A 12,227-nucleotide genomic window follows, 5' to 3' on the forward strand; every position below is an offset into this window, starting at 1 on the left:
CTCACCTTACATCTCCATTCTTTGCCGTGCAGCCTCCCCCCATCCGTGCCCTCCTTGGTTGTCTCACTGGCCCAACCCCACATGTTGCATTCCCTGCTTTCTGCACTCATCCTCCCCCCGCTGTCCCCTTCCAGGTCTCATCCATACCCCAAACTCATTCCAGCTCCCCCTGTTTATTTTCCCTTCTCCCACAGCATCCCTTTGGGAGAGTGGGGAGGGTGGGGGGGCTTTGGGTGCTGCCATTCGTGCAGCGGGGCTGGAAGTCAGGAGGGGTTTTCTTAGGGGCAGATCACTGCCTTTCCAGCACGGGGCACTGTGTGACATCTGCCCCTGAATGTGACATCTCCCCATTGTCCCCATAGCCGACGCCGGGCCGCAGAGATGGGGCGTCCCCAAATGACAACGCGCCCCTGGAGGGGGCCTTTCCTTGGGGGGGCCCGAAGACGGTGGTGCTGCGGAAGAGCACCCAGGGAGGGGGGTTTGGCTTCACCCTCCGCCACTTCATCGTTTACCCCCCCGAGTCGGCGGTGCATTCCCCCTCCAAGGTAAGGACTGGAGGGGTGGGGACCCCCAGCTCGGAGGGGCTGCTGGTGGAGGTTGCTTTTGGGTTCTCTGGGTGGTGGTGGGGGGTCTGGGCAGCCATAGGGCGGCGCATCCATCTCCCACCTTGTCTGGGGGTCCCCACGCATGGGGGGTGAGCCTCCAGTGCCCCTTTGGGATGAGCCCATGTTACACTGTGCTGTCCCACACCCCGTGGGCAAGGAGAGAGGATGCAGCCCCAGAGCACAGGAGGAGGCGGTTTGGAGGATGCTGGATGCGGGTTGTGGAGGCGCAGCGCTCTGACAGGACCTGTGGGCACTGGGAATGGCTGAAACACAGCACAAGGATGGGCTCAGGGCTGTGCTTTGCTGCTGGAGGCGTTGGCATGGTTCTGCCCCAGGTTCGCTGCAGCCCCAGGGGGGTTCTCAGCTCCTCTGCACCCTCGGAGCCGCTGGCTGGGAGAAGCTGCTCCCACTGCAAGCCCACTTTTGGTCCCATCCTTTGGTTCCCTCGTGCTGGGAGCGCAGGGATGGGGACATCACCTCACTGCCTGGGCTGGGAAGCAGGCAGTGCCTTCACCTCCAGGTGGGCTTTGAGCATCCATCGCCACCCGGCAGCACATGGGGATGGATGTGGGGGGATCCCCTCCAAAACCAGTGGCTGATTCCAGGAGCAGGAGGTGACCTCCCAGCCCTGTGCAAGGCGCAGGAAGGCGCATCTGGCGATCTTTGGTGCTCATTGCAGTCATGGAAACGTGGTGGGAAATGAATCACCGGGTGGGGAGCAGCGATTCGTGGCTGCCCCCACCGCTGAGCCGCTGTCTGTGTGCACGGCAGCGCTTTTCCCAGGGTCTTAATTCTGCTCCCACAGGATTCTTCCTGCACAAACTGGGGCTCCGATAGCCGAGGGAGGCAAAGGCACGGCCTGACCCTGCTGCTGCCCCGTGTCACGGCCATTGAGCCCCAGCAGGACGAAGCCACGTTGGCGCAGTGGGGCCGGGAGGTGGTGTGGATGCTTTTGGGTTGAGCCGAAGCCGGCGCTCCCAGCCAGCCGTGCAGGGTGTGACTTCTGCAGCACCCATGGGTGCCCGGGGCGGTGCGGTGCTAGCTCTGGGGGCTGAGTTTCGGTGGTGCTGACTCAACACCATGGGGGTGGTAGCTCCGCATTCCTGGCGCTCCTGATCAGGAGCCTGATGTCAGCATCTTTCTGGGGAGCGGGGCAGCCCAGGACTGGGCTGGGAGAGTCTGTGCCTCGAGGGACCCTCGGTGGCACCACAGGGCAGCTCGGTGCGCTGGCAGTTGCACAACTGGTGTGCTGAGTGCTGGGTGTGCAGCTTCCCTCTGTGCCATGGGGAAATGCCTCCAGCCCCCCCCCTCCACGCTGGGACCATCCCAGGTGGAGATCTGTCCATTCCCATTGCTTCGTGAGGAGGGCACTTTTTGGCCCTGCCTTCACCAGAGCTCTGTCCCAGCTTGGATCTGGCAGAGCTGAGCTGTTGCCATCCATCAGAGGTGGCACAGTTGGGCGCTTATGGGGTGAGAAATCACTGGGTGGGGGGCACCAGCCCCTTCCCAGCAGCGCAGTGTTGAACCCCACACCCAGTATGGCCAGATCCTGTGCCACAAGTTAATTTTACCCTGACTGTGCATCCCTGGGGTGGTAGAGGGACAGACAGAGGGACAGATGGGTGGACATGCAGATCCATGAGGGGCTCCTGAGCAGCCCCAGCCTCTCTGCCCCCATCCTGTCCCCTTCTGGTCCCCCGCAAAAAGTTTTGCCAACTCACTGCTTTTCTCTTCTCTTGACAGGAAGAGGAGAATGGGAACCGGGCAGGTGAGCATCGAGCTGTGGGCACCCAGCGTGGGGGGTGGTGTGGGGCAGAGCAGGAGCTGCGGCGTGGGGTGGCACAGCACTCAGTGGCAGCGTGGGGAAGAGCAAGCAGGTGTCTCTGCATCCCTCCGATGGGGGTTTTTGGGTGCTGTGCCATAGGGGACATCCCAGAGGGTCGTGGCTGGGCTGTGGTGTGGGTCAGTGCTCGGGGACGGGGCCGTGTCCTCACTGTGCTGCAGCCAGCAGTGATGGGAACGAATGTGAAGGCGTCGGAACGCATCGCTGAGCTGCTGGGCTGACGAGGCACTGTAGGGCTGGGAGGGCTGTGGGGTGGCGAGACCCAGTGCTGGGTGCCCCTGGGGACGGGGTGGGGGTGGGGAATTCCCCAGGGAATTCAGCAGTGCCACGTTGGCACTGCGTCCCCCCTGCAAGCCTGGCAGCACCAACCCAAACTGGGGGAGGGGAAGGTGCAGCGAGGGATGTTTTCTGTCTTTGCAAAGGATGGGGAGGAGTTGTGGCTGCTTCGGTGGCATGCAGAAGCACAGCAGGGTGTGAGGAGCGTGCATGGGGTGTGCATGGGGTGTGCACAGCGCTGTGCCTGGTGCACGCATGGGGTGCACATAGGGTGCATGCACCACGTGCTCCTGGCCTGCTGCTTGCAGGACCCAGCCATGCTGAGGGCTCGCTGACAGCCTGTCCCCCTGGTTCAGGTCCCCCCCGGAGCCGCCTGGAGCCCATGGACACCATCTTTGTGAAGAATGTAAAGGAGGACGGCCCGGCGCACCAGGCAGGGCTGCGCACTGGTGAGTGGCACGGAGAGGTGGCAGAGGGTTGGGGTTGGGGGGGGGGTGGGTTGCACCACTCCCTGCCCCTCCTACCTGCAGATGTGGGCCTGTTTTGGTTTCTTTCATGCATTCTCTGCCGATTTTCCCATCTTCACCCCTGTGTGGGGATGGCCATAGCAGCATCGGTGTCACACGGGACAAGGTTCTGCTCCCAGCCCTGCTATGAGGGGACAGCCAGGTGTCACCACCCAGCACTTGCTGGAGGGTTGGGGGTGACTCTGTCTCCTCCTACCCCACAGGGGATCGGCTGGTCAAGGTGAACGGGGACAGCATCATTGGGAAAACCTACTCGCAGGTCATTGCTCTCATCCAGAACAGGTGAGTCCCTGCTGCACTGAGGCCGTGACTTGTGGGGATGGGGACATTTGTCCCCTCCTGGGATGAGGACGCTGTCACTGCTCTGCGTGGCTGGGAGCTGGGGGAGATGCTGTGGGGACGCAGCCATGGGTGCCGTATCCCTTCCTGACCCCTGTCTCTCCACAGTGACAATGTGCTGGAGCTCTCCATCATGCCCAAAGATGAGGACATCCTCCAGCTGGTGAGTCTTGCTGCCTTGCTGTGACGGCCCCAAGCCCCCTCCCCCGGCCCTGGGGGTCCTGGGGGCACCAGTGCTGCATTGAGTGCAGACCTTACAGCCAGGCAGTGGGATTCCTCGTGCTGTTTGTTGGCTGGGGGCTCTTCTGCTGGCATCCCCACTGCTGTCCTCGTGCATCAAAGGGGGCGGGGGGGGGTCTGGCAGCCCTGCTGGGGAGCTCTCACATCTGTGCCCACCCACTCCTCAGGCCCTGAGGTTCCCCCAGGGTGTGGAGTCAGAGGTGTGCATGAAAAGTGAGAAAGGAAAGGCAGGATGGGCTGATGCTGCATCTGGGGGTGTTTTGGGAAGGAGAAAGGTGTGCAGAGAGGGGGGCAGCAATGTGTGGCTGTGGGGAGAGCGAAAGGGGGTGGACGTGGGACAGCAGTGCTGGGGGCTGCAGGAGACCCCAGGGTGGGAGTGGGATGTTGTGGCTGCGCCCCCCAGCCCGACTCCTCCCTCCAACCCCCCATTTCCACAGGCCTATTCACAGGATGCCTACCTGAAGGGCAACGAGCCGTACTCCGGTGGGGCGCAGAGCATCCCCGAGCCGCCCCCCATCTGCTACCCACGCAAGACTTACCCCTTCCAGGCACGGGGCTCTGAGCCCCCCCCGGGCGCACCGCCGGACCCCCGCTCCCACCACCCCGCCGGCCCCTCGTCCCCGCACAGCACCGCCTACAGCAAAGCAGGGGGCAGCCCCGCACACCGCCCGGAGGATCCACGCGCCGGGGGTTCCCCGCACCACCCCGCAGCTCCCCACGGCCGCCGCAGCGGCTGCCCCGAGCGCTACGGCGTTTTGCCCGCCGCCCCTTCCGGCTACGGGACCCCGAAGCACGTGGCGGAGCACCGGACTCAATGCGGCCCCCGGGAGGGCAGCGCCGTGCGGCCGCCGGGTCGCCAGGAGTGCCAGCGGGCGCTGTCGCGATGGTTTTGCAGCCAGGAGCCGCGGCGCAGCGCCTCGGAGGAGCGCCGGCACGCCATGCCGCCCCGATCCCGCAGCGTGTCCCAGGAGAGGTTGGGGGGCTCGGCGCACCCCCGGGGTTGGCCCCATAGCGCATCGCACGATACCCTCCTGCAGCCCAAGCGCGAGGCGTGGGCGCAGCACCGGGCGCGCTCCGAACACCAGCTGGGCAGATGCGGGCGTTCCATGGAGGCTCTGGAACCCGCAGCTCTGCTCTCCCCGCGCCTCGACCGCTCCGCGTGGCATCCCGAGAGGCTCTGCAGAGCTACGGCCGCGGGGCAGCCCGGCGTGCACGGCTCCTTCGTGGCGTCCTCCTCCTCCTCCCCCTCCCCCCCCCCCCCGCGGGAGCCGGCGGTGCAGAAGCACCCGTCGCAGCCCAACCTGCAGAGCGTGGACGATTCGGGTTACATCGGCTACCGCAGCTACAGCCCGTCCTTCCAGCGCCGCACGGGGCTGCTGCACGCCCTGTCCTTCCGCGACCCGACCTTCGGCGGGCTGCCCACCTTCAGCATCGCGCACACAGCGGCCCCCGCCGCCCCTCCACCGCCCCCCGAAGCCCCCCGGGAGCAGCGCACGGAGAGCGGCCGTGCGGAGGAGCGACGCGAGGAGGTGGTGCTGCGGCAGAAGCCCCCCACGGGCCGCAAGGTGCAGCCCCCGCTGCGGCAGATGAACTTTGTGTTCGCTGGGAGGGGGAAGGAGACGGACATTTGTGACCCCCCCGCAGCCAGCAGCAGGGAGGAGAGGTCTGTGGGCGAGCACGCGGGCCGCCGTGTGGCCCCGTTAGCAGCCCCCGAGGACTCGCTGGCATCCATCCCCTTCATTGGTGAGTGGAGTCAGTGCTGGGGGTGGGCGATGCGATGGGTGCTGTGGTGGGGAGGGCACCCACGTGGGGCTGCCCCCTCTTTCGTGGTGCTGCTCCCCCAGGGTGGGTGCAGCAGAGGCTCTTGGCTTTGCTGGGGCTGCAGAGGCGTGAGAAGGGTCGAGCGCTGCTTTCTGCCCTCCTGTGACCCCCCTGCCCCGTCCCACAGACGAGCCCACCAGCCCCAGCATCGACCTGAAGGCCAAGCACATCCCTGCCTCCTCCGTTGTCTCCAGTGCCATGAACTCAGCGCCCGCCGTGGCCACCAGCCCCTCCTCCTCACCCACCTTCGCCTTCGCCCTGAGCCGGCACTACTCACAGGACTGCAGTGAGTGGGGCTGGGGGGGGAACAGGGGGAAGCAGCCCCCGCAGCTGGAGTTGGGTGGCATAGGGATGAGGAGCTCAGCGGGAGAAGGGCTGCGGTTCTGCCCCTCCGTTTGGCACCACGCTGAGCCCCTCAGAGCCCCACGGCCACGTGCTGTGCCCTCCTCCCCCCACAGGCAGCATCAAGGCCGGCCGCCGCTCCTCCTACCTGCTGGCCATCACCACCGAGCGCTCCAAGTCGTGTGATGATGGGCTGAACACGTTTAGGGATGAGGGGAAGATCCTCAGGTAGGGCCGATCCGGGCACCACGCAGCCCCCCGTCCCCTCCCTGCCGTGCCCCCCTGCTCACAGGGCTGCTTTCCCACAGGAGGATGCCCAGCCGGGTCCCCAGCCTCCGCATGCTGAGGAGCTTCTTCACCGATGGGGTGAGCGCTGGGGGGGGGGGGGGTGCTGGGGGCAAAAAAGACCCGTGGGAGGGGGGGCCGGTCCCGGCTTTGCAGTCTCTGGGTGGCACCTGGGGGTGGGGGTACCAAGGCTGTGCCTCCATGGGGTGGTGGGAGTGATGCCAGCTCCTTGTGGCCCCGCGTGCGCCGTCACCCTGCAATCTCTGGGTGGTTGGGGGCATCAGTTGGACCCCGGTGGGGTGATGGCAACCCCCCCGTGACCCCACGTGCCGTGTCACCCCGCAGTCTCTGGACAGCCTCGGTACGTCTGAAGACACCCGCTCCAAACGGCACTCCACCTCTGACCTGTCGGACGTCACGTTCAGCGACGTCAGGAAGGAGGGCTGGCTGCACTACAAGCAGATCCTCACCAAAAAGGGGAAGGTACGGCACAGAGAGGGGGGGGGAGGGGGGAGGAAGGGGGCTCCCCAGCGTGGCCGGCAATGCGTGAGCCTCAGAGCCGTGACTCCCGGCCCTTCCTCCCTGCAGAAAGTTGGCGGAGGCCTCCGGCAGTGGAAGCGCGTCTTCGCGGTGCTGCGCACCCACTCGCTGTACCTGTGCAAGGACAGGCGGGAGGCGGTGAGCTGCGGCCCGGCCCCAGGTGAGGAGGAGCAGCCGATCAGCATCCGAGCGTGCCTGGTGGACATCTCCTACAGCGAGACCAAGAGGAAGCACGTCTTCCGCCTGACGACCGCTGACTTCTGTGAATATCTCTTTCAGGCAGAGGATCGGGAAGACATGCTGGCCTGGATCAAAGTCATCAGGGAGAACAGCAAGGCTGAGGGCGAGGTGAGAGCCACACGGCGCTCCCGGCTGCCTCTGGCTCTCCCGGCGCTAACGCCTCGGCTCTCTCCGGCTCTTTGCCTTGTGCTGCTTCCCCTGGCTGCGGCCAGCTGTGCTCCCAGGGCTCCAAGAAGAGCGCGGCTCAGCTCGGCAGGGCGGCGCATCGCGCGGCGCGGCTCTCGGAGCATCGCTCAGCCAGGGTTCCGTGCCGGAGCGGCGGTGTTTGGTCGCGCCGTGGTTGAGGAGCCTGCGCGGCTCGGTTGGAACCCCGGTGCTTTGGTACCGTGGGGTGCGTTGGCACCATGGGGCTCGTCGGCCCGTGGGTGAGATGTGGAGCTCTGTGCCTGTGCTGGATGCGGCCCCGCAGTGCTGCCCGCTCTTGGGGCAAGTGTGGGGTCAGTGCGGAGCTCTTGCTGGGCGTTTGTGGTCCGTGCAATGGTTGCTTGGGTCAGAGAGGAGCCACCGGCTGCACCAGAGGGCTGGACAGGGTGGATGTGCCGTTGCTGAGCTGGTTGTGCCGTTGCTGAGCTGGTTGTGCCGATGCTGAGCTGGTTGTGCAGGCACTGGGCTGGTGTGCACCGTGTCCCCACGGTGCCAGGATGGCACGGATTTGGTCTCAGGATTTGTGCTTGGTTGTGGCAGGCTGTGACTCTGGAGGGCGCACGGAGCTCAGGGCAGTGTCTGTTTTGCCGCAGCACAGCCCCGTTTGGAGGGCACGGAGCTGGCAGGGCTGGGTTGGAGCACACGGAGCACATGGAACTGTGTGGGCGCCCGCTGGGGGCGCAGTGCCAGCAGGCAGGAGGAGAACGGAGCGTGTCTTGGAGTGCTGTAGGGCGCAGTGTGTGCGTCTGGTCCTGGCAGATGGAGGTGCAGGGACAGAACGGTTCTTGAGCCTTAGCCGACGGCTCGGACCCCGCGTTTGGTGCGCCATGGTGAGGAGCACCGCAGACCTCGGCATGGTGCTGGGTGCCAGTGTGGGGCACAGGGCCCCGGTGCTGTGCTCAGCCCAGCTCAGGGCTGGCAGGAACCCTCCTGGTGAGGAGTGCCAGAGGTGGCCGTGGGCTTTTGTGGCTCCCGGCAGAGCGTGGTGCCTGGTGCCTGCAGAGAACGCGCTGCTCAAGCTTCCCCTTCCCCTCTTCTCTCTGCTCCCCAGGACCCCGGTTTTGCCAGCCAAGCACTTATCAACAAGAAGCTCAACGACTATCGGAAAGTGAGGTACGCACCTGGTGCTGTGGGGCACCTGATTGCCCCAGTGAGCGGTGGCACCGTGCTCCCGGAGCTCTTTGTTCACCCGAATTTCCAAGTGATGGAGCAAAAGCAGTGCATCCTGTAGCGGGGTGGCACCCAGCTGCTCCTGGCTCTGGTTGGGGTGCAGGAAGGGCCCCATTCAGCCAAGCTGGCACAGAGCAGAGGGCGAAGCAGGCTCAGAGCTCTCTGGGTGCTGGCACGGTCGCTCAGCCCTTGTTATCCCTGAAAACACAGCGCTGCCCTATGGTGTCAGTGCTGAGGGCAGGAAGGGCCCCATGAGCACACACAGAGCCGGGGCAGGATGCTAGGTCAGGGTTTGCAGGGCAGATTTTGGGGACCCACCTACAGTGCTCAGCCCCGCCATGCCCCCTGACCCCGCTCTCCCTGCAGCCCGGCGGGTGCCAAGCCCGACTCCTCACCCAAGGGCTCCCGTGGGCTGGGGATCAGAGCCGAGTTCCTGAAGCAGACGGGAACCAGTGCACCCCGGTCCCCGAGGCAGGATGCGGCCGTCACCAAAGGTAAATCCCCCCCCCTGCAGTATGCAGAGCCCAGGCACTGCAGAGCCTCACGGGATGCCGGCGTGCGGCAGGGATGCTCTTGCTGTAGGTCCATATAGCTAAAAGTTCTGTGCTTTGTTGGGTTTTTTTTTCCTGCCAGATGAAAGCAGCTCCCAAAAAGCCCCTTGGGGCATTAACATCATGAAGAAGAACAAGAAATCTGCCCCTCGAGCCTTTGGTGTGAGGCTGGAGGACTGCCAGCCTGCCCCGGATAACAAGGTACGGTGTGTGTGTGTGGGGGGGGGACAGACCCAGGGCTCCCATCCAGCCCCGGCACCTCCATCACCTCGTGTGTCCCCCCCCAGAACATCCCTCTGATCGTCGAAGCCTGCTGCAAGGTGGTGGAGGACCGTGGCCTGGAGTACATGGGCATCTACCGCGTGCCCGGGAACAATGCTGTGGTGTCCAGCCTGCAGGAGCAGCTTAACAAGGGAGCCACTGAGATCAACCTGCAGGATGAGGTGTGTGTCCCCATCCCCGTCCTGGTGTCTCTGAAATGCTCCTAGGGCTGTTGTCCTGGTCTTCATCTCCATCACGATCCCCATCTCCATCACGGTCCCCATCTCCATCACGGTCCCCATCTCCATCATGATCCCCATGTCCATCATGATCCCCATCTCCATCACGATCCCCATCTCCATCATGATCCCCATCTCCATCACGATCCCCATCTCCATCACAATCCCCATCTCCATCACGATCCTCATCTCCATCACGATCCCCATCTCCATCACGGTCTCCATCTCCAATCATGGCCCCCAGCTCTCATCATGGTCCCCATTACAGTCCTCATCCACATGGCAGGACCTTCCCTGGGCTGGCAGGGCCTCCTGGTGGCCGATGGCAGCAGAGTGGGTGGCGGTTTGGGGACACGTTTGTCACTTGGCACCTCACACCTCCCCACAGCGCTGCGGTGGCATTGGGCTTCCCCTGCTGGCACTGGCGGGTGTCCCTCTTGGTGTTGGTCACCAGGGTTGGGGACTTCGTCCCTCTGGCGTTGGGATTTGAGCATCCTCCTCTCTCCCCACAGCGCTGGCAGGACCTGAACGTCATCAGCAGTCTGTTAAAATCCTTCTTCCGAAAGCTGCCTGAGCCCCTCTTCACCGATGGTGAGTCCTTCCCCTGTCCCTCCGTGCCCCATTCTGCTGGGACCCCCCCCCCACCCCCCCTCACCCCCTTCAGCCTCCCCTGCTCCTCTACCCCAGCCCTGAGCCCCCTGTGTCCCTTTCAGATAAATACAACGATTTCATCGAGGCCAACCGGATAGAGGATGCCAGTGAGAGGATGAGGACGCTGCGGAAGCTGGTAGGGAGATGGGGGGCAGGTTGGGGGGGCGTGGGCTGCCTGGGGGGCGGGCGGAGGGGTGACCCAATGCCTCCCACAGATCCGGGATCTGCCAGGGCACTACTATGAGACGCTCAAGTTTCTGGTGGGTCACCTGAAGACCATCGCTGACCACTCGGAGAAGAACAAGGTAATGGGGCTGAGCTGCACCCTGCGTGGGGCGGGGAGGGACGGGGCAGCCGATGGGACAACTCCCCGACCCCGGGCTCTGGTTGCAGATGGAACCCCGAAACCTGGCGTTGGTGTTTGGTCCCACGCTGGTGAGGACATCTGAGGACAACATGACAGACATGGTGACGCACATGCCCGACCGCTACAAAATCGTGGAGACCCTCATCCAGCACGTAGGTGGAGCCGCCCTATGGGCAGCTTGGGGGTCCTGCTGCACCCCTGGGGTGGCCATGCCGAGCTCCTCGTTGGGCTCTGACCCCTCTCCTGTCTCCCTCTGCAGTCAGACTGGTTCTTCAGCGACAAGGAGGACAAGGGTGAGAAGGTGAGTCCTTCCGGGAGCTGGGCTCAGGGGGGCGCATTGAGGCGGCTGCTCCCTGGCTCAGACCCACAGCGCCATCCTCACCCCCTGACCGTGCGTCCCCCCATCCCTTCGCAGACCCCGGTGGATGAGAAAGAGGCTCAGTCCGTGCCCAACATCGAATACCTGCTGCCCAACATCGGCCGCACCGCAGCGCCCGGCGATGCCCCAGGTGAGGAGCTGCCCCCCACGCAGGGTCCCCCCCAATCTGTGCCCTCTCTGTCCCCCCCCCCGCAGCCTCTGTGACTGCAGCTCTGTGCATGCGGAGCCCGATGGCCCTGCAGCCTCCTTGCTGGGACACCCGGGGGTCCCACCCTGCCCTCTGTAACCCCCCACCCCCTCCCCGGTGGCTTCTCATCCCCACAACCCCACTGGGTGGCACCCAGCCTGCTGCCCACCCCCCCAGCTGCACCTCTCACGCTGTCAGCCCGGAGATTTGGAGACTTCGATGTTGGACTGATTTCTGTTGTTCTTTCCTTGAACTTCTCTGTGCTGTCTTCTTCCTCCTCCTCCTCCTCTTCCTCCTCCAGCGGACCTCCTCGAGAGCTAGAGCGGGTACAGTGTTGCTCTGGGTGCATTGCTCACGCACTAATTCCTCCGGGTGACCACGAGAGAGGGGGACAAGAGGGGGGTGGCAGTGGGGGGAGGGTCCTGTCCTGCCCATCCCCAGGGGGATGCGTGCCCTAGGGAAGCCCCAACTCCTCCATCCCTCCTTCTCCTCCACCTCTTCTTGGAGGCTCTGAGTGTCCCTGGGGTTGGTGCCATGTGCCCCAGCAGTGGGGCACCCCAACACCGGGGTCTGGAGGGTCCCCGTGCTCTGGGGAGTGCTCAGCACCCCCCTTTCTGCCTCCTCCTCTCTCATTGTCAGCACCTGCTAACCCCCATCCCTGGGCTGTGGTGTGTGGGGGGGTGAGGGTGTCTGTTGTGTTGGCCCCCACACTGTGGCAGAGCCAGGGCTGCTTGTCACCCTCGTGTCCCCCTGTCACCCTCGTCCCCTTACTGGTCTCTTCGTGTCCCCTAACCCACCAGGGAGCCCAGGGCAGCCCCACAGCCCTGTCTTAGCCCCCCCCAGCTGAGCCCATCCCTACGCCTGCCCCACTGCAGACCTGAATGGGTGCTGAGCGGTGTCCCATCCTGGTGATGCCCTGCTGCTCTCCGTACCCCATTGGGTCAGGGTCCCACAGCTGGGCTCTCAGCAGCATTTTTCAGCTGCACATCCCTAGGTTTGTACATCCCCCCATCCCCCCCAACCAGAGCCCCCACCTTCCAGCTCCTGTCTGCAGCCACACAGCCTCCCTTGGCTCTGGGAACTGATGGCCCTGGTTGCCTCCTCCTCCTCCTCCCATCTATGGGAGCAAAGCAGTGTCCCATCCGGCCCCCCCCCCCCCC

At 64.7% G+C, this 12,227-nt stretch overlaps 1 protein-coding gene across 1 annotated transcript in view; it reads left to right on the forward strand.

Moving 5' to 3' along the window:
- Positions 1–362: 362 nt before the first annotated feature.
- ARHGAP23 (Rho GTPase activating protein 23) overlaps positions 363–12,227 on the forward strand; it is a gene marked incomplete at its 5' end in the record, with an annotated part of 13,061 nt that continues 1,196 nt past the window's right edge. The window contains 21 exons of the mRNA XM_042831831.1: positions 363–545; positions 2,349–2,373; positions 3,081–3,173; positions 3,455–3,533; positions 3,699–3,753; positions 4,268–5,573; positions 5,779–5,937; positions 6,110–6,221; positions 6,302–6,359; positions 6,624–6,761; positions 6,867–7,166; positions 8,314–8,375; positions 8,799–8,926; positions 9,066–9,184; positions 9,271–9,426; positions 9,996–10,074; positions 10,197–10,270; positions 10,350–10,439; positions 10,528–10,653; positions 10,761–10,802; positions 10,917–11,048. Of these exons, the coding sequence (XP_042687765.1) occupies positions 363–545; positions 2,349–2,373; positions 3,081–3,173; positions 3,455–3,533; positions 3,699–3,753; positions 4,268–5,573; positions 5,779–5,937; positions 6,110–6,221; positions 6,302–6,359; positions 6,624–6,761; positions 6,867–7,166; positions 8,314–8,375; positions 8,799–8,926; positions 9,066–9,184; positions 9,271–9,426; positions 9,996–10,074; positions 10,197–10,270; positions 10,350–10,439; positions 10,528–10,653; positions 10,761–10,802; positions 10,917–11,048 (3,516 nt within the window). The remainder of the gene's footprint in view (positions 546–2,348; positions 2,374–3,080; positions 3,174–3,454; positions 3,534–3,698; positions 3,754–4,267; positions 5,574–5,778; positions 5,938–6,109; positions 6,222–6,301; positions 6,360–6,623; positions 6,762–6,866; positions 7,167–8,313; positions 8,376–8,798; positions 8,927–9,065; positions 9,185–9,270; positions 9,427–9,995; positions 10,075–10,196; positions 10,271–10,349; positions 10,440–10,527; positions 10,654–10,760; positions 10,803–10,916; positions 11,049–12,227) is intronic.

Source organism: Centrocercus urophasianus, unplaced genomic scaffold (assembly GCF_019232065.1).
Source record: "Centrocercus urophasianus isolate 14NV4802_14NV808 unplaced genomic scaffold, USGS_Curo_1.0 seq_362, whole genome shotgun sequence".
Lineage (NCBI taxonomy): Eukaryota > Metazoa > Chordata > Aves > Galliformes > Phasianidae > Centrocercus > Centrocercus urophasianus.